We start from the raw sequence: 26,234 nt of genomic DNA on the forward strand, positions 1-26,234 counted from the left end.
GCGTTCCTGCAGGAGTAGTAGTGACCATAGGGGACTTGACACTTCCCTCCCTCCTGACACCCGCCCCCCACACAATGGCCTTTCTGGACACCCTGGGAATACCACCAGTCCCAGGGTGTACCCAGATACTCTAAATCGGTGGTCTCTACCAGCCATCAGTCCTGATCTCCTGGGTACAGATGGCAGTTGAGGACACCTTCTGTCACTGTCTCAATCTGCTGTGGGGGATAGCCCAGAAATTGAGGTCCCGGACCACACCTCGCATCAAGAGTGGCCATCTCAGCCAGAGAGGTAGGAACAAGACCACTGTCTCCCTGAGCCTTCCGTGGACCCACTGCCACTGCAGGCGGCTTCATCCTCTTCCCTGGATCATGCTGTGGTGGGGGCCTCATCTGGCTGACCATAGGAGCTGTTGCACCAGATGGCCCAGAATATGGACCCTCCTTATGGAGGAGATACAAGAACCATAGGACCCAATGGTAAACATTACCCCAAGAGGGCCCATCGAAGGTGGCCTTGCCGATTATAAAGACTATCCAGTCTAATTATAATAACCGATGGCAGATCCCTGTTTCTGTACCACTCACTGCAAAAGGGGTGGAAAGTAGGTACTTCATGCCTTCCAAAAGGTATGAATTCCTCTTTTCTCACCCACACCCCTCCTCTCTCATTGTGTCAGCTGTTAATGAGAGAGCAGCAGGTGCCGGCACCCAAAGCCAAGGAAGCTAAAAAGATCAGCCTTTTTGGTAGGAAGGAGTATTCTTCAGGGGGCCCACAGTTGAGGATTGCAAACCAGCAGGCAGTCCTCTGTCTGTATACTTTTAAATCCTGGGAGGCACTCAAAATTTAAAGAGCTCCTGCTCCCAGATGTACAACAGGAGTTTGGGGCCTTGCCAGAGAAAGGGCATACCATAGTCAGAACCTCCTTGAAAGTGGCTCTGGATTTGTTGGACTCAGCAGTGAGAACATTCTCGACAGGGTTGGCCATGCATAGATCGATATGGTTACAAGTCTCGGGTCCCCCTCCAGAGGTCCAGCACACTTTGCAGAACCTCCTGTTTGAGGGCAGGAGTTTTCTGAACAGATGGACTCCAAACTCCCCACACCTGAGGATTCACAGGCAACTATGAAATCCTTGGGAATGCACACCACTGCTACCCAGAGGCACGCCTTCAGACTCCAACCCCCCTCTGAGGAGGTTTGCACTTAGACAACGCCAAGAGCAACAGTGTAGGCTCAATATAAACAGTAATAAGAGGAGAACCCCTATTAGCAGCCAAACCAGGGGAATAACTTCCTCCAGGCACAAAGCAGGGTTTTTGAAGGTGCTCCCAAGGGCAGGCCACCAGTCTCACCGAATTCTTCCCCTTCGTTTTCAGCCAGACTCTCCTACTTCTGCCATGCGTGGGCCAGCATTACTTTGGACCCTCCGCATGGTTGGAGTGGAATACCCCCTGCAATTCTTCTCCTGACCACCTTTGCACCCCACTTCCCTGTCCCTCTTCAAGGACCTCTCTCATGAGCATCTCCTAAGACAGGAGGTCCAGTTGCTCCTAAGTTGGGGGTGATCCAAGAGGTTCCGCTAAGGGTAAGAGGTAAGGGGTTCTACTCCCGTTCTTTCCTAATATTGAAGGCGAAAGGGGTTCTAAGACCTATTTCTAGACTAGAGAAACCTCAACTGCTACATGTGGAAAAAGAAGTTTCATATGGTCTCCCTGGCCACAATCATTCAGTGCCTGAATCTGGGTGACTGGTACGCTGCCCTTGTCATGAAGGACACACATTTCCATGTATTGATCCTCCCGTGTCACAGGCGCTAGTTCAGATTCATGGTATGGAACGAGCATTATCAGTTAACAGTTCTTCCCTTTTGCCTATCTACTGCCCCCCCCCCCCCCCCCCCCCCGTGTGTTTATCAGTTGCATGTCGGTGATGATGACTTTCCTGCACAAAAGAGGTGTTCAAGTGTTCCCATACCTGGATGACTGGCTATTGGAAGCAACCTTCCAGGAACAGCTCCATATGCATGTAAGACTAATGTTAGAGCTGTTCAGGATTCTGAGCATCTTTTTCAACAAAAAGAAACCAGTGCTGAGTCCTGTGCAAAGAACAGAGTTAATTGGAACAACTCTAGACTCAGGGCTGGGTGACGCTTCCAGAAGCCCGATCTCAGATAATACGGAACTTGGTATTCTCTCTCATTCAGTATCCCATCACAACTGTGAGGACGTGCCTCAGCCTTCTGAGTCATATGGGATCATGCTGCCACGTGATCAGATATGCCCGACTGCACCTCAGATCCCTTCAGGGGTGGCTCGTCTTGGTCTACTTGCCGATGCAGGACAGTTTGCACCTAGTGGTATTCATCCCACAGACGTAATATCCACCCACAGATGGTGGTCTAATCCACGCAGTCTGGACGAAGGAGTGGCATTCACCCTGCTGTGCCTACCATGACTCTGGTAACAGATGGTTCAGACCTGGGGTGGGGAGCCCACTTGGGGAACCTAAGAACCCAGGGAATCTGGTCCTCTGCAGAGTAGTCACATTGGCCTGCTGAGTATTCTACTCTCAGATGCAGGGTCACTGCATGTCAGTGTATATGGACAGCATGACCATGATGACCGCGGGTCACGGTCATCCCGTCTTTCCCTCAAAGCCCAAAATCTTTGGCACTTTTGAATAAGACATAAGATCCATCTGGAGGCTTAGTACCTCTTGGGCCTGCAGAACATGCTTGCGGATGCCCTTATCATGACCTTCCTGGCCCACAAGTGGTCAGTCAAAATAGACGTTTTACACTCAGTTTTCTGCAGGTGGAGGACCCCTCGTCTAGCGCTATTTGCCACATGGAAGAACAAGAAGTGCAAGGACTTCTGTTAATTCCAGAATCACAGTCCAGGCGCCACAGCAGACTTATTTGCAATCCTGTGGGAGGGCGGGGGAAGCTATTGTATGCATTTCTCCATATCCCCCTGTTATATCAGGTCCTACTCAAGACTCAGAAGGACAAGGCATATCTGATTCTACTAGTGCTGGTGTGGCCGCACCAACACTGGTTCTCCACCCTGCTTATCCTGTCAGTGGAGGCCCCGATAGCCTTTCACCTAGATCTCCTCACGCAACATTAGTGCAGGTCTGGGTGTCTGAGATGCCCCTTTCTCCACCTCATGAAATGGAAGCTGGATGGCTCAATCTGTTAGAGCTTCAGTGCTCAGCTCAGGTTCAAGAGGCAGGAAGCCCTCCACTAGGGCAGTGTACTTGGCCAAATGGAGGAGGTTTTCCTCGTGATGTGCAGAACAGACTGTCTCCCTGAGGAGGGCACCCATTCTGGTGGTATTGGATTACCTGTTGCACTTACAAACGTAGGGCCTAGGGCCCTCCTCTGTTAAGATCCATTTAGCGGCTGTGTCTGCTATCCCTCCAGGGTGTTCCCAACATTTCCTTTTTGGTCACCCAATAGTAACCTGCTTTAGGAAAGGGTTGGACAGGTTGTATCCATACTCCCACCTACCTGTACTCACATGGGACATTAATTTGGTGCTCAGTAAACTTATGGGACACACCCACCCCTTTGAACCAATGGCTGACTGTTCATTGTTTCACCTGTCCATGAAGGTGGCCTTCCTGATGGCCATCACTTCCGTGAGAAGGGTGTCTGAACTACGAGCTCTTTTCTCATTGCCCCCATAGACGGTGTTCCACAAGGACATGGTGCAGCTCATGCTGCACCCAACCTCCTAATTCCATCTTGGTCAAGATATCTTCCAGTTTTCTACCCAAAACTGTATTCTAGCACTAGGCAAAGAGTGTTTTACATGCTAAATGTGAAAAGGGCCCTATCCTTCTACATCAACTGTACAAAGCCATTTTGGAAATCCACTCAACTATTCGTAGCTATAGTGGAACAGATGAAATGGGATCTGATTTCTGCACAGAGTGTATCATCTTGGATAATACAGTGCATATGTACCTATTATAGTCTGGCAGTGGTTGCATCCCCTGCTGGTGATGGGTTACTCGACTAGGGCACATGCCTTGTCTACTGCATTTGTAGTGCAGGTTCCCCTCTAAGAGATCTGTAGGGCAGCCATGTTGTCCTCCGTACCCATGTTCACGGTGCACTTCATCGTCAACAGGCTTTCTAGGGAGGATGCAGCTGTCGGTAGGACAGTGCTCCAATCTGTGATTCCTAACTCCGATCCCACCTCCATGGGGTAGCAGCTTGAGATTCACCTGATTGGAATCAATGTGAACAAGCACTGGAAGAAGAAAGGACCTGTTCTCATAACTGGTGTTCAAGATGTGGTGGTCACATCCATTTAATTACCCACCTTCCTTCCACGCTGTCAAAGTAGCTGGCAAGAAGGAACCAAGGGGCGGGCAGGGGCGGCAGTGCTATATGCGCTCTAATATAGCTGCACTAATATAGTGGCAACACTCTAGGGGTCACCACAGCCAACTCTACGGTTGCTGCTAAGGGAAAAAGTTTCCAGCACTTGTGCACATACACCTGATTGGAATGGACGTGAACAACACATCTCAAAGAACACCAGTTACAAGAACAGGTAAACTGTCTTTTTCATGTATACAAAATGGGAAATGACTGCCTCGGAAGGAGTACTGCAGAAAGATCTAGGGGTCATAATAGACCACAAGCTAAATATGAGCCAACAGTATGACGCCGTTGTAAAAAAAGGAAACTTGATTCTTGGATGTATTAACAGGAGTCTTTTGAGAGAGACATGAGGAATAATTCTTCTGTTCGACTCTGTGCTGATTAGGACTTAACTTGAGTATTGTGTCCAGTTCTGGGTACCAGGTTTCAGAAAGATGTGGCAAAATTGGAGAGGGTCCACAGAAGAGCCACAAAAATGATGAAAGGTCTAGAAAATGATACATGAGGCTAAAAAACCTGGGTTATTTAGTCTGAGAGAGAGAAGTCTGAGAAGGGTCATGATAGATGGGGCTTGGTCCTGCTGTGAGGGCAGGGGACTAGACTAGATGATCTCTCAAGGTCCCTTCCAATTCTAGTATTCTGCAATTCTTCCAAGGCTGTGTCTACTGTAGCTACTTCTACTGAAAAACTTCCCACTGTTACTAACATGACACAGATGTGAAAAACATGGTGGCTAAAATGTTGGTAGCAGTCTGGAGGCTTGTTCATAACATTACTGGAACTGTTGCTACCATCAGTGGTCCTGCTTTGGTCAGGGGGCTGGACTCAATGACTCCTGAGGTCTCTTCCAGCCCTAGGATTCTATGATTTTATGATTCTTTCATATTACTTGAGCAAATTCACTTTCTGCCTCCTCAGCTGTGTTTGTGATCTGTTCTGAGTGGTCTAATGCTAGTTTAGAAATCTGTCTTTCACAACAAAGGGATTGATCCTCCCATGGACAGCACATAATGTGTGTCACTTTTATTTTCATGTGTACTGAAATGCTTCTAGGAGTACTCGCATGGCCATGTAAATGTGGAATATTTTTATTGTTGTAATACAAGAAAGGAGAAATCTGGCTTCTATAAAGATGATACATCTTATTCCAAAGATCACTGAAAACTTCTTTGACAGTTACATCTGCAACTATATATGTTTCCTACTCTGATAACTGAAATAAATCCTGCCCTTCCTATAGTGGGTAAGTGAGGGGAAGGGCTGGAAGCATTGTCAGCAGATTCTAGGTGCAAATGCCCTTGTGACAAATTGCCATCAGCTAATTAGGGTGATATGTAATAGCCACTCTTTCCAATTATACAAGGCTTATTTCAAATAAGACTAAACAGATGATGTTCCTTTCTTAAAATCCATTGTAACATAGTATAACTACTGATTGTTATGGAAGGCCTATTGTCATCAAACTTAAATCGCATCAGCCTACTCTTTTTTTTTTTTTAATGGCTTTTGGAAGAGTCAGATATTCACAAAACATTTATCTGCCTCTCCCCATGTCCTCACCAGCTTGTTTAACCAGGTGCCAGTGGACTCTCCAGGATGTCAGCTGACTTTGACTGACAGACATTTATTAGCTCTCTTCTGATGTCAGGACCCTAATGATGATGATAGTACATAAAAATTGTCATGCTGGATTAAGTCTGGCCTATGGTCTGTCTGTCTCATTCCCAGAGTGGCCAATCCTGTAAGTTTCAAAAGAAGATTCAGTAACCAAAGAAAGTAAAAGTAGGAAGGAGTAAAACTGTGAGTATTGATGAGACAATGGAATACTGTATATGAAAGAAAATGAGGATTCTTTCAAAGAGCTGTCTACCTGTTTTCTTAATCTGGTTAAACTCAGAGTGAACACAATCACTCTGTGATAATCTAGTGAGCTACCAAAATACAAAATTTTGGTAGTTTACAGAACTTAATTTCCCATCCTTTAAAATAGGAAAACCTCTTTATCTGAGTGCCACTATTTCTTCCCTATTAGTTCCTTCTTCCTTATCACTTTCTCCTTCCTCCTCATCCTATTGCTTTTCAGTTCTTCCCTTTCTTCAGTTCCTTTTGTCTCATTCCTTTTCCCCCCTCTTCACACAAGTTTTTTAAATTTTATAATGTTCAGCTGAGCATTGATCCCCATACATTAATAATTAAATTAAATGTTGTCATCTGTGAATGTTGTATCCTAGATCTAGTGTCTGTCCTTAGTTCACAGGATGTGGCTGACCTCAGTGAACATCCATCGTCTTTTTCCTGGAGAATAGCTTTGTTCTTGGTTGTCTAAAATGTTGGTTCTGATTAGCATTTTAGGATGTGACTTCAATGTTAATATATTATCTTCTTTCTATAGATACTTTCAAAATGTTATGTTCAGTATTTCAGAGGTTTTTCTTCTGTTTTGAAGCTATGTAAGATGCAAAGCATTTGATGGACTTTTTCTCCCCTTTTCTATGTGTTTTGGTTAAATAGGTGTTGGCATACTAAAGAAATTTCCGCTTTAGGAAGCCTTTCCTAAGCAATGTGGTCCCTGAAAAGTAAGTTTCCACAGATTAAAAGTTAAGATTTTCATTCATAGGCACGCATCTTGTTTTCCCTTTTTTCCTCAGTGTACCTTCTCGGGCTTTGTAGAACCAGAAGCAGTAGCAGTGGTTTGTCTACCTTTGAATCCTTCCATGTGTAAAATTATATTACGGTAGTGGCAAAGAACCTTAGTTATGGAACAGTGACCATTGTGCTAGGCATTTTACAAAAGCATGACCAAGACACATAATCTTTGCCCTAAATTGATGACAAAGTAAAGGCTTCTGCAGTTTTTTCAGAGAAAAACAGACAAGCTAATGGGATATTAGTCAATTATGCTTTGCTGATGGCTCCATAAATAGCTTCTCTATTCAAACACTAGTTTGGCTATTGCTGGCTGATATTCTGACATACTTGAGCAAAACTCTTCAGTATTTTTAAAGTGGGGGACAACTTTCCAAAAAAACCTTCTAGGGGAGAGCCATATGCCAGAAGCCCTGCCCTTTCCCGAAAGCCATGCCCTGCTCACTCCATTTTCCCCCTTTTCATTTTCTCATTGACTCTTCCTCATCCTCGCTCACTTTTACTGGGGTAGGGCAGTCCTGGGGTGGGGCTTAGGGATTCTCAGTGTGGGAAGAGGCTCTAGGCTGATCCTTGGCAAGTGGTTGAAGTACAGGAGAGGGTGAGAAACATTCCCTCTGGGAGGGTGTTCCCTCTAAGACAATGGTCTCTGACTTTTTTTAAGTACAAGATCGCTTTTTGAATTTGTCAGTCCAGGATCTACCTCAAACCCAAAACCCCTTGCCCTGCCTCCTTCCCGCTGATCCTGCACTTACACCACCCCTTCTCCGAGGCCCCGCTCTGCTCACTTTGTGAAGATGGGGGGTATGAAAAGAGGGAGGGATACACCCTGACATTAGCACCCCTTTCTTCCACCCTGCACAGCAAGCAGGAGGTTCCTGGGGGCAGCTCCAAGACAGAGGGCAGGAGCAACACTAAGTGGGAAGAGGAGGCAGTTGAAGACAGCCTTCTTGCCAGACCAGTCAGGATCACCTGTCAGAGGCTCCAGGATATACCAATAGCTTCCAATCTACTAGTTGGTGACCACTGCTCTAAGATTTTTTTCATCCATGAGCAGAGTGAGTTTTGTCTTGTGCATCAGTATTGATGTCATGTAAGTTTGTTCAGATGTTTGCCACTGTGGCACCCACCAGTTATTAGCAAAATGTTTTTATATAATTTAAATTATGTAAGAAAATATACTAAAACAAGGGATAATTAACAAGGGGCATAACCCTGCCTCCATCCACGCTGAAAACCACCCACCTTGGCATCCAGTCTTACTCTCACCCAGCCTTGCTCCCACTGTTCCTGCATCCATAGGCTCCCCAACTCCTACACACCCATCCTGTGCACTTTTTACCATGTTTAGAATATTTGATTTCATTGGGTCAATTCTGTCCCCCTGCCCACGGGCCACATAGCTTAGCACAGAGACAAAACGCAAGCACTGATACTGCATTACGGACAAGCTAACACAACTCACTGCTGACCCATATTAATACAATCTACCTTTGGAAATACACACTAATGCACAACCTAACAACCTGGGAACTGCAAGCTCCATGGGAACTGAAAGACGCACAAGCTCTCACACTGCACAGATGACACCACACACTGACCACAAACACAGAAGGAAACTAATGTACTCTAAAAATGCCCAGGCTCTCACAATACACAGATGGAAACAATATACACATTCACACACCCCCTAATTCACAACACACGTACAGAAGAATACACCTCGAAATACACAAACTTCACATTCTCTCAGCCACTCACAAATACCGGTCTACAATTTGAAACAAACACACACTCTCTCTCTCTCTCTCAAAAAATCAGTGTTTCTCAACCTTTTTTTTTTATAAAGTACCCCTTCAAAAAAAATTGAGTACTCCCAGTACCTAGTTTTTAGACACACAATTTTTTTCTACCATTATAACACATTTGTTTAAACAACTTAATTGTAGCCAGGCAGGCGATGAAATTTTTGGGTGTAAAAATAAAGCACTGTAAAACTTAAAACATAAATTAAGTTTTCTGCAAATTTCAGTTGTTGACGTATCTCCAGACGTCTCTCGAGTGCCCCGAGGGCTACTCGTACCGCTGGTTGAGAAACACAGCTCTAAATGACAGGACCCTTACATAAAAGACCCAGTCTACCTAGCTTTACAGCTGCTGTCCATAATTAAAGAAGAAAAGAAGTACATCCAATAACTATTCATTCTCCGGTTACAGTAAAACCCATCACTTAATGCTCCCCGCCCTATTTATGAACAAAGGTAAGAGGAGCTGACATTTTTGAACAGTCTCAATTACAGCTAATGCTCATTTCTTAACATTCACATATATTTCCAGGGCATGCAAGTACTAGTTTAAATAACCTACCTGATCTAGCAAGTGGCAAGTTGTTGGGTTTTTTTGGAGGTAGGTAGGGGGATAATCCAGACATGTACCAAGACCTTTAAGAAGTCTGTGTGCAGCACCCTAACACTTCCAGCCAAACCATTCTTTAGAAACATGGATCTAAATGGATCAACCCTCCAGACTACAGTCAACGAGATTGCTGAGTATCTATATGTGTGCAATCCGATGCATTTCAATCAAGTAGACGTGTAGGGTTTTTATATGCATATGCAGATATGTGACAAGGACAGGTTTATGTATATTTTTGCTCCTGGTACACATGTAGGTTTCATTTATTGCTACCTAATATATGCAAATATATGTGAGAGATTAGATATAAAAAGTATATATTTTGAGAGGAGGGTGTGTCTACACTGATTCATGCATTAGTTACATTCTGTTAGTCTGTTGCACCCCCAATTGCTCCCGCGTATCTATTGAATATACTTACCAGTATAGCTTCACCAAGGCACTGCTGCTAACATGCCACAGCTGTGGTCTGGCAACAGGTGTATCGTCTTCTCTGCTGAGATCTGTCCCCGAGAAGGGTGACTGTGGCCATAAGTCTGGTGATGGAAAGGCCTGGGTGGAGGTCACCAGTTTATTTAATGCAGGGCTAACACCACAGCTCAGGCCTGGGCACCAGCTGCCGGAGCGGCCATCCACCACAAAGCTCTGGCTCTGGTCCTGGCCTGGACCACTGGAGGAACAGTTGCTGCCCACCATGCACCTCTGGCTCTGGCCAGTGCCACAGGAGAAGCCACCTCCAACTATGCAGCCCATAGCTCAAGCTAGGGTCAGTGCCACATGGTGGCTGCCGAGCTGCTCCTGGGTCGGAGTCGCTGCCTGTCACGTGGCCTTGCCCCGGAACAGCTGAGCAGCCACTGCTCTGCTGAGGAGGTGGGTGGGCCTTAAAATCTTGGTGCACGCCTGCGCAGGCATGCACCTTAGAGGGAACACTGGTCAGGGCTAGTGCAGGGGATACAGGGTGCTGGCTCTGGGAGGGGGCTCAGGAAAGGGACATGGGATGCAGGAGGGTATTACACTTACTTTGGGTGGCCCCCGACCCACATCTCTTCCAGAAGGGACCAACATGCCCCTGTGGCTTCTAGGGTGGCATGTGGCTCTGTATACTGGCCCCTCAGTCAGTACTAACCCCACAATTCCCACTGGATGCAGTGACCTGTTTCCGGCCAATGGGAGCTAGGGATGTATTAGTTATACATGTTTAAATTGTTAATCTTCATGTTTACACGCAAGCCCCCGCCCCTGCCCTCCGTACACACACACACACACACTGTATCAGAGGCATCAGTGGGTGGGGAAGAGCAGGCAGGAGCTGGTGGTCACGGGGAGCCAGCTTTTAATCAAGTTCCTCACTAGCACCAGCTCCCAGGGAGCTTCCCGTCCACCCTCCACCTCCCACCCCCTGTGCTATTGCCTCTGATACAGAAGGGAGGCGGGGGGAGAGGCAGGAGCCAGTGCTTGTGGGGAATCAGATTTTAAACCAGTTCCCTGTGAGCATCCGCTCCCATCTTTCTCTTTCCCCCTCTCCCTGCACTGCTGTGAGAGGACAGGTGGCTCTGCATGTAAACCTGTAACTGCTGAAAACTTCAGTGGTTACATTTACAAAAAAATGCTTTTTAACATCCCTAATGGGAACTGGGGGAGGGGCAGTACTTTCAGGCAAGAGCAGCACATGGAGACTTCTGCTCTCCCTCCTGTCCCTAGTATTGTGGGGGCGTGGGGCAAATTACGGGGTGACTGAACAGTGATATTCTACTGGCGATCTTCTGTGATTCTCTGGTGCTCTACCATTCATAATATTTTCTGTAACTTGTGTTGGCTTCCATTTGTTTAAAGCTTTGAGTTTGTCAACTTGTCTTTAAAAAATAGTTCCAAATGGAACACTGGATTTTTTTGTATTTTGTGGTGGGTGTTTTACATGTGCTGGATTGATTACTCTCCTCCTATCATGCTTATTTAAAATACTATAAACTGTTAAATAATTTCTTTGGTGGGGGACTCCTATTTGTTCTTAATGGGTAAGAGTTTGTTTTCAAGTAATTACCATGTACATCAATTCTCACGGTAGGATTTTTCTTCTCTGCTGAGAAAAACAGGTACCATTCTGTCAACTACGTTTGTGATATTAAGAAGTCAATGAGGACAATTTATTTGAGAGTTGTAGATAGTCTAAGCATGATCCTTAGGGTTGTGAGGTGTCCGGTATTAAAATAATCCAGAAAATACCGGGCACCTGTTCTTAAAGGGGCCATGCTGGGTTTTTTATTTTTTATTTTTTTGATTAATAATGCTCAGGGTCTTATTGTTTAAAAAAAAAAAAAATTTCCCCCAGTGGGTTTTCGGTATTTTTGGTTAAACCATCTGGCAACCTTAATAATCCTCCATTATTATGCTACCATTTTCAATTGTTGGTTTTCATAATGGGGGATTTAGGAGATATATTGTGTTCTCTATGCCCTATCCTATAGAGAAACATTAGATGTTCTCTTCCACCCCAAAAGCAGGAGGTAAAAAGATTGTCACTTTATCTAAGGTAAGTCCTTCCTCCTTCATACTAGTGTGAAAAACTGTTCCCTTGCTTTTCTACACCAGGAGAAAAGGGAGACAAAAAAGACAGGAATAAAGAGAGGCTGTTTGTAAAAACAGATCTCCGAGCCATGTATCTTCTCACATTTTACCTGTCAAGAGCCTCTACAGATGACTTCCCTTATGCAGGACCCTCTGTCCTTGCTCCCCGACCTCTCTCCAACCTCCACTCCTCCCCCCCCCCCACACACACACTTTTACCCAGCTTTCTGGATTGTTGAGTGCTACAATTTTGAGCCTCTTGACTTACTTACCCATCCTCTACTCCTGAACTTTTTTTCCTTATAGAACACATTTCCAGCTCTTTCTTTAGCTGCTTCTACCGCATCTAGGTGCTCTGTCTAATCCGAGCCAGCAGCTCTGATTGTACAACTTACAGGCCCTGCACTCAATACTCTGCATTGATGAGAAAATTTCCTATTGATAATCTTGATTTGATTTGTTTTTCTCTCCTTCATTCCATGACTTTTCCTGGTCTAGAAGTACTCAAACTAATTAGAAGGAGACAGTGATCTCTTTATGTACAGACTTCAAACACTTCAAGCCTGTTTACTTCCTGGTTTCCAGTGATCTTCACAATTAAGCAATGGGTTTTTCAGGGAAACCATTGGAGCCAATATTTTCATTAGTAGTTATGAGGCAGAACTTGCATATTAGCAACTGGGGTAGCATTTTTCACTTGCTTGGATAGAATTATTTCTTAGTTTTGGTTCCTCTGTAAATAGAGATACCTGGGCAGAATTGTGGTTGTCTGAGTAACTTCAGTTACAAAATATGAAAATAGACTGTTTTGGATTAAGTATGACCTTGAATTTAAATTTCTAGACTTTCTGACTTTTGTCTTTTGATAACTACAGTGGTCTACTAAAGTCTTTTTTTACAGGAAGTAACAGATCAACATATCTAGATTAGTTTTTTGGGGGGAATGTTGCTCTTTTGAGCTGGGAGCTTGCCAACTTCAAACACATTATCTGATTCATTGACACTGCAGGAGGAGTTTACTGCATTCTCTGTTACTTACATTTTATAGGGCTACAACATGGTTTTTAATTGCATGTACTTCTTAGGCATCTCTCCTGCTTCCCTGCCTCTTCAGGTATTTTATATTCTTCCCTTCCCTGCCCTCCCCTCCCAAAAAGATCTCTGCCACACTTAACATTGTGGTGCCTCCTGCTAGGGAGAATTGAGAGTGACTTTTCCTCCTTTAATTACTTGGCTTCCTAAGAGAAACACATTGCACTTTGCATAGATGTTACCTATGAAGTTCTGTTTTAAAAAAACAAAAACAAAAGTCCTAATAAAAGCCATTTTCCTGTAGAAGTGAAATTGTCTAATGGGACTTCTGTGAATAGTATTTAAGTTCCAGGAAAATATCTGCTTGAATCTGGTGGCTGAAGTTTGCAGGATATCATGCATAGAGAAGAAATTCATCTTTTACGTATTTCAATACAGGCAGTCCCCGACTTACGCGGATCCGACTTACGTCGGATCCGCACTTACGAACGGAGCTTTCTCGCCCCGGAAGTCGGGGCGAGAAAGCCCCGTTCGTAAGCTGCTCCGGTGCCCCTGGTCTGCTGAAGACCGTCCCCAGCAGACCACAGGCACCGGGACCCAAGCGGCAGCAGCGGGCAGGTTCCCGCGCTTCTGAGGCTTTGCCAGAGCAAAGCCTCAGAAGCGCGGGAACCCCCGCTGCTGCCGCATGAGACCCGGTACCTGTGGTCTGCTGGGGACCGTCCCCAGCAGACCACAGGCACCGGGACCCAAGCGGCAGCAGCGGGCAGGTTCCCGCGCTTCTGAGGCTTTGCCAGAGCAAAGCCTCAGAAGCGCGGGAACCCCCGTTGCTGCCGCATGAGACCCGGTGCCTGTGGTCTGCTGGGGATGGTCCCCAGCAGACCACAGGCACCCGGACTGAAGCCGCAGCCGCGGGGGGGTCCCGCGCCTCTGAGGCTTTGCCAGAGCAAAGCCTCAGAGGCGCGGCACCCCGCTGCCGCTGCAGCTCTGCTCCCCGTGTCCCTGGTCTGCTGGGGGGGGGGCGCAGCTAGTGTGCTCCGCCCCCCCCCCAGCAGAGCAGGCTTTTGTTTTGGACTCTGGGGCAGAGCAGCTGGGGTGCTGCCGATTGGTCCTGCAGCGCCTGTGGGCACTACTGGACCAACCCGGCAGCACCCCAGCTGCTCTGCCCCAGGTCCTGATTCAGCCGCTGCTGGTCAGTTTCAGCAGCGGCTGAATCAGGACGTCTGGGGCAGAGCAGATGGGGTGCTGCTGGGTTGGTCCAGTAGCACCCCAGCTGCTCTGCCCCAGGCGTCCCCAAGTCAGCTTCTGCTGAAACTGACCAGCGCTGACTACAGGAAGCCCCAGGCAGAGTTGCTCTGCCCCGGGCTTCCTGGAATCAGCTGCTGATCAGTTTCAGCAGCAGCTGACTTGGGGACGCTTGGGGTTCTTAAGTTGATTCTGTATGTAAGTCAGAAGTGGCGGTCAGTTTCAGCAGTGTCTGAATCTGGACGCCAGTTCCGACTTACATACAGATTCAACTTAAGAACAAACCTACAGTCCCTATCTTGTACGTAACCCGGGGACTGCCTGTACACATACACTTTCAAAAAACAGCACCCAGGGCAATCTATAAATTTGTAACATTCAAAGACATGGTAGCACACTGGAAACTTAACATCGCTATTCAGAGCTCTCTGCAGTACAAGCTATAAGTTGCTAAACAGCCACAAGGTGTTCCGGAGCACAAGATGAATCCTTTAAGTCCTTTGGCGTGAACAGTGTGCTGTGATATCTTTGGCTGTAAAGTGAGTGGACTTTTATCTGTCTTTTTTCTAGGAACTGGAGACATTGTTGCTGTCATGATTACAGAATCCAAAGTAAAGGAGATCCTAAATTACTTGGAAAAGAACATCTCTGTCCTGATGGCAATAGCAGTTGGAGCTCGTGTTCCTCCGAAGAATATTAGTCGTGGCTCTCTAGTCTTTGTGTCAATATCATTCATCGTTTTGATGATAATTTCTTCAGCGTGGTTAATATTTTACTTCATCCAGAAGATCAGGTACACAAATGCACGTGACAGGAATCAGGTAAGATGTCCCTTGCTTCTCTCTATTTAGATGTTTTTATATATTACAGTAGTTGACTATTGGATCATATATTAATTATAAGAATAATTATACCATCTCAGAGGGGTAGCCATGTTAGTCTGTAACATAAAAATGAGTAGTCCTGTGGCAACTTAGAGACTTTTGTTAGTTTCTCAGGTGCCACAGGGCTACTCGTGTTTTAATTAATCTAGCAAATGCTTGCTATGAGGAGTAACAATTATAGAAAGTCTCCATGCAAAAACTAGGAAGGAATATTATTTTATACAGTAAGATACTCTAGTTGATTGGCATTGCAAATTCTTTATTATTGAGCCACAAACTAAAGTGTGATCTACCCTTGAAAATTAGTCTAAGAAAGTATATTGTAGATTTTTATATATCTACCCCTCTTAGTCTGAAAAATTTAAAGTGAATTACTCAAGAGCTGTGTGTAGTAGGACATAAAAATTCTAAAGAAAGAATGCATTTTCCGATTATTTTTTAGTTTCTGGAATCTACTATGTATGTGGGATTACTTAAAGTTTAAAAATTCCTTAAGAACTCTAAACAAAAGACCCAGTTGTTATAAAGTGATGTACAATGCAATACAATATTTTCTGCTGCTGCTTCAAGTAATGTCCCTTTGGGTTTTCTATTCTAAGAGATGTATCTGTCCTTGCACTGCTGATCAGAGAACTTTCGTAGCAGTGTCTATTCAGCTCGCACATGTGCTATCCCCTTGTGTTCTGCCATAAGGCTAACTGGTGTTGTGCAGATAAACTCTCCTTAGTTCTTTTTCAATAGCCCCTGACTATTTGTTACTGGATGATTAGCAATTGTAAAGAGGTTAATCTTTAGCACTTTTTAAAGCTTTTTCTTTTTCTTTCTTTTTCTTTTTCTTTATTCTATCTATTTTGTCTATTGGCCAAAAAAAAAAAACTTCATTCTTTCCTCCATCCCGTCTGAGTCAGTGACCTGGGAGCTTGCGAACAGGGACTGATAATGGAGTTTTGAAAGGGACTTTTCCAGGTGGAGAAGGAGCTAATACAGGACCCTTGAGGGAAGTGGCTGTCTGTAGTGTGTGTTTGTGTTTGGGGGTTTCTTGCTGTGTGCTGAGCTTGTGTTTGTCTGTCTGGGGTTTGGGGATCTTCCCCCGCCTCCCCCCCGGAGTGCGTGCTGTGGTTTGGCAGGTGGAAGCTGTGAGTTTCTAATCAAGGTTTGAAAACTAGAAGCCTCTGCTCATTGGTTGATCCTTAGCCCCTCCCACTGATTATCAAACAGTCCAGGGCTTTATATAGCAAAGAGTCAGCAACCAAGGGCTGATAACGGGGAGCTTTGAGAGGGTGTGGGAAGGGGACACAATACACTTGCCATTCTTTAAAATCTTTCACTAAACTATTATCAAAGCTTCCTGAGCTCTGGTGGGCCTTCAGAGGTTGATTGCATCAGAGGCAAGTCTTTGACCTGGGTCTAGTCTCCACCTTCTAAACAAGACAGCCAGAGCAGGGCAGCAGCCAGCATGGGAGTTTGCTTGGAAATTTACCCTGGGAAACTCCTGTAGTGTATAGTGCTCTTTTTCTTGAAGAATTTTTTTTCCTTTTCTCTCTCCCGCCCTTCAAGGAGGCATCTAAAACATCTAAAGAATCTCTCAGAAGAAAGGCATGTATGGATGGTGATAGGTCTGCTGTTATTACCTGCACTGCATGTGCCATGTTTGTCTTCCTCCTGGAAGAAAGAAGGGATTTCATCTGCACTAAGTGCAAGTTGGTTGGCATTTTGTAAGAAAAAATTAGAGGACTTAAGGCCCAAGTATCAACCCTACGTTCTATCAGAGAGCATGAAGACTTCCTCGATAGAAGGCAGCGTTTAATCCTGCAGGCACAGCAGGCTGAAAAGCCAGTGAGGGCAGTATAAGACAAGGAAGAGAACTGGTAGTATGTAACCACTAGAAGAAGAAGGCGGCCAACTCAGGTATCCCCCATTTCTGTAGAGGTAAGTAACTGCTTTCAGGCTTTCTCCACAGACACTGTGGTGGAAAATGCTGTGGCGGGGACCTCTCAGGGAAGAAATCAGAAGGGAACACCATCTACCAGAAGGCATGGGATGCATAGTCCTAGGGATGGGGGTTCCATGACCACCACCCCTAAACGAAGAAGGCGGGGGAGGTCAGGGACTCCCTCCTAAGAGGGACAGAGTCATCCATCTGCCGTTCAGACCTGCAATCTCAGTATGCTGCTTACCAGGACCTCGCATCCAGGATGTGACCGAGAGTCTTCCAAAACTGATCAAACCTTCGGATTGCTACCCCTTCCTGCTTTTCCAGGTAGGAACTAACAATACGGCCAAGAATGACCTTGAGTGGGTCACTGCGGATTATGTAGCGCTAGGAAAAAGGATCAAGAAATTTGAATCGCAAGTGGTGTTCTCGTCCATCCTTTCAGTTGAAGGAGACGGTCTGGGTAGGGATCGTCGAATTGAAGAAGTAAATGCATGGTTGCACAGGTGGTGTTGAAGAGAGGGCTTTGGTTTCTTAGACCATGGGACTCTGTTCTGGGCACAAGAATTGTTAGGAAGAGATGGGATCCACCTAATCAAGCTAGGAAAGAGCATCTTCGTAGGCAGGCTTGGAATCCTAGTTAGGAGGGCTTTAAACTAGATTCGTCTGGGGACGGTGACCAAAGCCCTGAGGTAAGTGAGGAAGTCAGATACTGGGAAGAAACACAAGGAGAAATGAGCAACAAAGGAGGACCCCTGACTCAAATGGAGAAGGTAGGGTGATCAACTGGTTATCTAAGGTGTTTGTACACAAATGCAAGAAGATGGGGAAACAGGAAGAATTAGAAAGCCCTGGCCCAGTCAAAGAACTATGATTTGATTGAAATAACGGAGACTTGGTGGGATGACTCGCATACCTGGAGCACTGTCATGGAAGGGTATAAACTGTTAGGAAGAACAGGTGGGGGAGGAAAAGAGGAGGATTTGAACTGTATGTAAGAGAGCAGTATGATTGCTCAGAGCTCCAGTATATAGAGGGAGAAAAGCCTGTTGAGAGTCTATGGATTAAGTTTAGAGGTGGAAGCAACAGGGGTGATGTTGTGGTTGGTGTCTGCTAGGGACCACCGGTGGTTAAGGTAGACGAGGCTTTTTCAGACAACTGAGAGAAGCTTCCAGATCACAGGCCCTGGTTCTCATGGGGGACTTTAATCACCCTGACATCTGTTGGGAGACCAATACAGAAGTACACAGACAATCCAGGAAGTTTTTGGAAAATGTTGGGGATAACGTCTTTGTACAAGTGCTGAAGGAACTGACTAGGGGCTATGTGCAACTTGACCTGCTGCTCACAAAGAGGGAGGAACTAGTACGGGGAGTAGGGGTGGGTGACAACCTGGGAAGCAGTGATCATGAGAGAGATTTCAGGATCCTGACCAAAGGAAGAAAGGAGAGTGGCAAAATACACACCCTGGACTTCAGAAAAGCAGACTTTGACTCCCTCAGAGAACTGATGGGCAGGATTCCCTGGAATGCTTAAATAAAGGAGTCTAGGAGAGCTGGCAGTATTTTAAAGAATCCTTATTGGAGGCACAGGAAAAAACAATCCCAATGCACAGCAAGAAAAGCAAATACGATAGGCGACCAGATTGGCTTACTGGGGAAATCCTTGGTGAGCTTAAACACAAAAAGGAAGCTTACAAGAAGTGAAAAATTGAACAGATGACTAGGGAGAAGTATAGATATATTGCTCGAGAATGCAGGGGAGTTTTCAGGAAGGCGAAAGTGCAATTGGAATTGCAGCTAGCAAGGGATGTGAAGGGTAACAAAAAGGGTTTCTATAGTTATTAGCAAGAAGAGGGTGATCAGAGAGAGAGAGAGAGTGTGGGGCCCCTACTAGATGAGGGAGGTAACCTAGTGACAGATGATATGGGAAAAGCTGAAGTACTCAATTCTTTCTTTGCCTCGGTCTTCACAGACAAGGTCAGTTCCCAGACTAATGCACTAAACAATGCAGTAGAGGAAGGAGGTGAACAGCCCTTGGTGGGGAAAGAACAAGTTAGGAACTATTTGGAAAAGCTAGACATACACAAATCCATGGGTCCAGATTTAACGCATCCAAGAGAACTGAGGGAGTTGGCAAATGTCATTGCGGAGCCTTTGGCCATTCTTTGAAAACTTGTGGAGATTGGGAGAGCTCCTGGATGATTAGAAAAAGGCAAATGTAGTGCCCATCTTTAAAAAAGGGAAGAAGGACAATCCAGGGAACTAGAGACCAGTCAGCCTTACCCCAGTCCCTGGAAAAGTGAATCCATTTTGAGGTACTTGGAAGAGGGGAAAGTGATCAGGAATAGTCAACATGGATTCATGAAGAGCAAGTCATGCCTGACCAATCTGATTAGCTTCTATGATGAGGTAACTGGCTCTGTGGATATGGGAAAGTCAGCGGATGTGATATACCTTGACTTTAGCAAGGCTTTTGATATGGTCTCCACAGAATTCTTGCCAGCAAGTTAAGGGAGTATGGATTGGCTAAATGGACTGTAAGATGGATAGAAAGCTGGCTAGACTGTTGGGCCCAACGGGTAGTGATCAATGGCTCAATGTCAGGTTGGCAGTTGGTTTCTAGTGGAGTGCCCCAAGGATCTGTTCTAGTACCGGTTTTGTTCGACATTTTTATTAATGATGATGAGGGGATGGATTGCACCCATCAGCAAGTTTGCAGATAACACTAAGCTAGGGGGAGAGGTAGATATGCTGGAGGGCAGGGATAGGGGTCCAGAGTGACCTAGACAGATTAGAGGATTGGGCCAAAAGAAATGTGATGAGGTTCAACAAGGACAAGTGTAGAGTCCTGCACTTGGGATGGAAGAATCCCAAGCATTGTTACAGGCTGGGGACCGACTGGTTAAGTAGCAGTTCTGTGGAAAAGGACCTGGGGATGACAGTGGATGAGAAGCTGGATATTAGTCAACAGTGTGCCCTTGTAGCCAAGAAGGCTAATGGCATATTAGGATTCATTAGGAGGAGCATTGCCAGGAGATCTAGAGAAGTGATTATTCCCCTTTATTCAGCTCTGGTGAGGCCACACCTGGAGTATTGTGTCCAGTTCTGGGCCCCTCACTATAGAAAGGACGTGGACGCATTGGAGAGGGTCCAGTGGAAGGTGACCAAAATGATTAGCGGGCTGGAGCCCATGACCTATGAGAGACTGAGGGATTTGGATTTGTTTAGTCTGCAGAAGCAAAGAATGAGGGGGGGATTTGATAGCAGCCTTCAATTTCCTGAAGGGAAGTTCTAAAGAGGATGGAGAGAGGCTGTTCTCAGTAGTGACGGATGGCAGAACAAGGAGCAGTGGTCTCAAGTTACAGTGGGAGAGGTCTAGGTTGGATATTAAGAAAAAGTATTTCACTAGGAAGGTGGCGAAGCATTGGAATGGGTTACCTAGGGAAGTGGTGGAATCTCCATCCCTAGAGGTTTTTAAGTCTTGGCTTGACAAAGCCCTGGCTGGGTTGATTTAGATGGGATTGGTCCTGCTTTGGGCAGGAGTATAGACTTGATGACCTGTTGAGGTCTCTTCCAGCTCTGATTCTATGAGGGTATGCTCAGCTCTCCGGGCTTCAAAAAGTGTCAGTTGAAAGGAATCTATCCCAGTGACTGATGGACATTCTAAGTGGAGAAGAATGCATCCCACAGAGGTGTGGTTTGTGCTGGCAACTGGAGCCCAGATTCAAAAAAGGTCTGAGGTTAAAACGTTTCCTCACAGACAGCCCTTCAATCACCCGAGCTGCACCAGAGCCCCAGACAGCAGAAAATCTCACCACAACCCCCAAAGGGATGTCGACAAGCCACTGACACAAGGCCTAGAAGAAAAGGGTGATGAATCCCTACAGTGAGCCCTGCTCAGGGTAAAAGCTAATCTCCTGCACATTTGTTGGTGCCAACTGCAGCAAAGACATCTAAATTCAGTATTGAGGTTCTTGTAGTACCAATGGGCACAGGCAGGGAATCATCAGTGCTGTCTGGTGCAAGAAATATAGAAAATCTGCCCCAAACAGGCTCCTACCATATGTACATAGACATCTTACCACCTGTGGGATGCCAGGTATGGGACCATACTATCAGACCCATGTTACTGACTCCTTTGGTACAGGCAACTCTGCACTGCAACCACTGTACTAATACCTTCAGCATCATCACACTTTGGATGTGTGATGGACTTTTTGGTGCGTGACGGACTGGTTTTGCCTTGGTCTTTACTAAGGCCCCCTTACAGAGTTCATCCAGAGCTCCAGACTCACTGACAATCTCAGGTCATGCACCCACCCTTCTCTTCCACCAAGTCAGAAAACAAACAAGAGGACTTAATCTCCTGTTGCTCTTCTTGTCCATCATATAGAGCCCAGTTCCACCATGGGCCACAATCATACCATCGTTATGATCCACAGCCTCCCTGGTATAGGCAGACTTGGTACTAACCACTTGGCGGCTCCTCACTGTTGCAGTGGCCCTGTGGGTATCCCTTACAGCCAGGGTGGGGAACCTAAGGCCTGTGGGCCAGATATGGCTCCCGAGGCTCGGGGCTCCAGCTTCCCCGCTTACTCCCCGTAGGGCTGGAGCCCACAAAATCTACTAGTGTGGATCCTTGAAGACTCTCTGGTGTTGCTTCTCACTTGTGTGCAGCCCCTGACTGATTTTTTTCTGAATGTCAGTGGCTGCCGACCCAAAAAAGGTTCCCCACCCCTGCCTTAGAAGCTCAAAGACAGATACATGCTGTAGTGTGGCCTATCAGCAACCAAGGATACCCTCAATGCAGAGCTGAAGAAGCATGTATCTGAACACCCTGGATAGACAAGGGAGGAACAAGAAGCTGAAGCCAAAAGAAAGAAGTTACAGCTTGGGCTAATTTCTCATTGTCATGACCAGATCAGTGATGCTCCCTCACCCATCCGTGGCAGATTATTTAAATTATTTCAGGATCTGGTGCAGTGTGTGATGGTCAGTACAGTTACCGAACACAGGAGATGACTGAGTCACACCACAATCTACATTCTTCTGCCTCCTCCAGAGTAGCCCTACCTGTTAATGATACACCAGGGCCCACAATGATACTCACAGCACATGCTGAGGGCCACAACTTAAGTGTGGCTGCAAATACATGCAAATATATATGCAAATAGCTTCTTTCACACTGATGGGCATGAATATAAAGAATCAGGCAAGACTACAGAACTTCCAGGCCCCATTTAAGTCAGTTCTGCTGATATTAATAAAATGCAGTATTTACCTGATTTCCACCCATGTGACAGCACTTAATGGGTAATGACAGTCCAGGAATTTAACTACTAAAACACACAAACTGAAGACCATTAAATTGACTAATTTTTTGTTTGGCTCCCACTCACAGGCCTTGTTGAGCCCCATGTAAATCCAAACCACAGCGCAGGCCCCAAACAAAGGGGCTGCGGGCCGGGTGTTAAGTAGCCCTGATTTAAATGAAGAAAAACAAAAGGTATTTGAGATAAGAACCCGACCAACACTGGGTAAATCTTCTAGTTGTGAATAATAGTATCTTTGTTCACACAGATGCCTTTTCTGATACAAAGATAAGAGATCATGGATATTGAATCACTAGTCATCTTTAGAACACCCATTTGCTAGATCCGCTTTATAGTCATAATTAATGTGTTAATGTACCAAACGTTTTAATAATATTAATACAAATTTCTTAAATGGTGTGAGCTATCAGTGGAAATGACCATTAGTCTATCAGCCGCAATACACCAAAATACACTTTTCTTAGGGTTTTGTTATAGAAACTCTGATATCCTGAGATGTGAGGGAAGTTCTTAGATGACATGTTATGAGCTAAGACATTAAGGAATTAAATTTTCATCAGTATCCATATATGCTTTAGTTCTGATATACTAGGACCATGTATATGCACAGGCTGGATTTTTTTCATCCAGTGTGCACGAGTGTTAATGTACAAGCATGTACACCTGCAGTTATATGCCTAAGCAGAAAATGAGTTAAGGATCAATTGAAAATCAAGACTTGATACTTCCCCAAGAACCCTCTCATTTCAGTACATCTCATTAAATGAGTGTGATGATCTAGTACACATTACGCATATGCTACACTTGACTAAAATAGAAGTTCCTTGGTTCTAAGGATTGCTTGGCATCTGCTGTGCTATATTGTAGGGCACGGGTGGCCAACCTGTTCCAGACGAAGAGCCACATCGCGCTGGGGGGAAATGGGTGCCGGTACATTTGTCCTGGGAGGGCTCGCGTGCGCGCACGCACACACACACACACGGCTCCCCGAACAGCGGCGAGCCCCGCTTGCCAGCTGTGCTGTCCGGCGATCTGTGCATGCTTAGATCGACCAAACCCGGCTCTCCCGAGTCGATTGTATTATTTGTCGAGCTGTGTGTGTGTGTGTGTGTGTGTGTGTGTGTGTGTGTGTGTGTGTGTGTGTGTGTGTGTGTGTGAGAACTTTTCCCCAGGTCTTCACAGTCCTGCCTCCTCTTCTCCCTTCCCTCCCCCCCCAAAACAACTTTGCCCTGGCTCTTCATGTTGTCTCTACTGCTGTTGTGGCTCACAAAAAAAGCAGTGGGAAGCAGTGAGAGGTGCAAGCTCTGGAAGGGAATTTGGGTGCAGGAGGAAATAGAGAGGAGGATGCTGGTTCAGGGAGGGGGCTCCAGGCTAGAGATTGTTGGGGTCAGGTGGAGGGTTGGGGTGCTGAGCAAACTGCAGGCTTGTGGCTGTAAGGGTGCAGGAATTTGGGCTGGGGTGCATGAGGGGCTCAGGGCAGGGAGGCTGGGAGTATGATGAGCTCAGGACACAGATTTGCAGTGTGTGGATGGAGCAGAAGTGTTGTGGCAGAAGACTCGTGATTTGGGGCTGAGAGGCTCAGGACAGGGGGTTCCAGTGTATGATAGGCTCAGGTTTGGGGCCTCCGGGGGTGCAGGAGTGTTATGGTGCTGCGGCCAGATGGGGGCTTGGCCCTAATTGTGGGCTTGTTGGTCAGGCTTCATTTTTAAATAAAATGTCAAACACAAAATGTTTCAGCGTTGTCTTTATTTGAGAGGGGTGGGGAACCTGTTTTTAGTCAGGGGTCACTGACCCACAGAAAAGTCAGTCGGGGCCAAACAAGTGAGATGCAAAAAAAATAACCATTCCAAACCCCCCCCCAAGCCTCACTAATGTGGCCTCCAACCGTGCTGGTGGGGGCAGGGGACAGGGTGCTGGGGCAGGGTACTAGTGGGGGGGGGGCGGGTCTGGCCAGGAGGAGGGGACAGACACAACTGGGCTCAGTACCTGGGGATCCCAGGTCTCAGGAAGCATGCTGGCTGCTCCTCCCCTCCCAATCCCCCTCCTCTTCCCCAGAGCCAGGCGTGCACCCACACACCAACCCAATCCCCTTCCCCACAGCCAGGCACCCCCTCAACCCAATCCCCCTTCCCTTCCCCAGAGCCAGGCACACCCCCTCAACCCAATTCCCTTCCCCAGAGCCAGGTACACACACCCCTATCCCAATCCCCCCTCCAGAGCCAGGCACCGGTCCCCCTCTACCAATTCCTTTCCCCCCCTTCTCCCCAATTCTCGGGTCCCAGAGATGGAGTTGCCACTACAGCCACACGCGTCTCTCTCCAGGCGCTGGGGCGCGTGCGTTGAGTGGCCAGCCTTGAGACGTGCAGACTGGGATGCCGTGTGCACCTCTGCTGATCCCAATACTGTCTTTTAACCAGTTCTCAATCCAAGAAAGGACCTTCCCTCTTATCCCATGGCCATGTAATTTACACAAGAGCCTTTGGTGAGGGACCTTGTCAAAGGCTTTCTGAAAATCCAAGTATACTATATCTACTGGATCCCCCTTGTCCGCATGTTTGTTAACCCCGTCAAAGAACTCTAACAGATTAGTAAGACATGATTTCCCTTTACAGAAACCATGTTGACTTTTTTGTCCAACAAATTATGTTCTTCTACATGCTTCACAATTTTATTCTTTACTATTGTTTCGACAAATTTGCCTGGTACTGAAGTCTGTAATTGCCAGGATCACATTTAGAGCCCTTTTTAAATATTGGTGTCACGTTGGCTACCTTCCAGTCATTAGGTACAGAAGCCGATTTAAAGGATAGGTTACAAACCACAAATAATAGCTCAGCAATTTCTCATTTGAGTTCTTTTAGAACCATTGGATGAATGCCATCTGGTCCCGGAGATTTGTTAACATTGTTTTTCTATTTGTTCCAAAACCTCCTCTAATGACACTTCAATCCGGGACAGTTCCTCAGATTCATCACCCACAAAGGACGGTGCAGATTCAGGAATCTCCCCAACGTCCTCAGCCGTGAAGACTGAAGCAAATAAATCATTTAGTTTCTCCGCAATGGCTTTATCGTCCTTGATTGCTCCTTTTATAGCTCGATCATCTAGGGGACCCACAGGTTTTTTAGCAGGCTTCCTGCTTCTAATGTACTTAAAAAACATTTTATTTCTTTTTGAGTTTTTGGCTCCTGTTCCTCAAAATCTTTTTTTGCTTTTTCTTATTACATTTTTACACTTGATTTGACAGTGTTTATGTTCCTTTCTGTTTATCTCACTAGGATTGGACTTCCACTTCTTAAAAGATACCTTTTTGTCCCTCACTCCTTCTTTTACATGGTGGTTAAGCCACGGTGACTCTTTTTTAGGTCTCTTGCTATGTTTTTTAATTTGGGATATACATTTAAGTTGAGCCTCTATTATGGTGTCTTTAAAAAGTTTCCATGCAGCTTTCAGGGATTTGGCTCTAGTCACTGTGCCTTTTAATTTCTGTTTAACTAACCTCCTCATTTTTGTGTAATTCTCCTTTTTGAAATTAAATGCCAGAGTGCTGGACTACTGAGGGGTTCTTCCCACCACAGGAATGTTGAATGTTCTTATATTATGGTCACTATTCCCAAGTGGTCCTGTAACGGTTATATCCTGGACCTGATCCTGCACTCCACTCAGGACTAAATCGAGAATTGCCTCTCCCCTTGTGGGTTCCTACACCAGCTGCTCCAAGAAGCAGTCATTTAAGCCATTGAGAAATTTTATCTCCGCTTCTCTTCCTGAGGTGACATGTATCCA

At 45.9% G+C, this 26,234-nt stretch overlaps 1 protein-coding gene across 2 annotated transcripts in view; it reads left to right on the top strand.

Moving 5' to 3' along the window:
* The window catches only part of RNF130 (ring finger protein 130), a 111,893-nt gene that overhangs the window by 38,267 nt on the left and 47,392 nt on the right, over positions 1-26,234 (top strand). For both annotated transcript variants that reach the window (XM_075900529.2, XM_075900528.2), the window contains exon 3: positions 14,867-15,117. In XM_075900529.2, the coding sequence (XP_075756644.1) occupies positions 14,867-15,117 (251 nt within the window). The remainder of the gene's footprint in view (positions 1-14,866; positions 15,118-26,234) is intronic.

The sequence above is a fragment of the Pelodiscus sinensis genome, chromosome 16 (assembly GCF_052426305.1).
Source record: "Pelodiscus sinensis isolate ZL-2025 chromosome 16, ASM5242630v1, whole genome shotgun sequence".
NCBI classification, from domain to species: Eukaryota; Metazoa; Chordata; order Testudines; family Trionychidae; genus Pelodiscus; species Pelodiscus sinensis.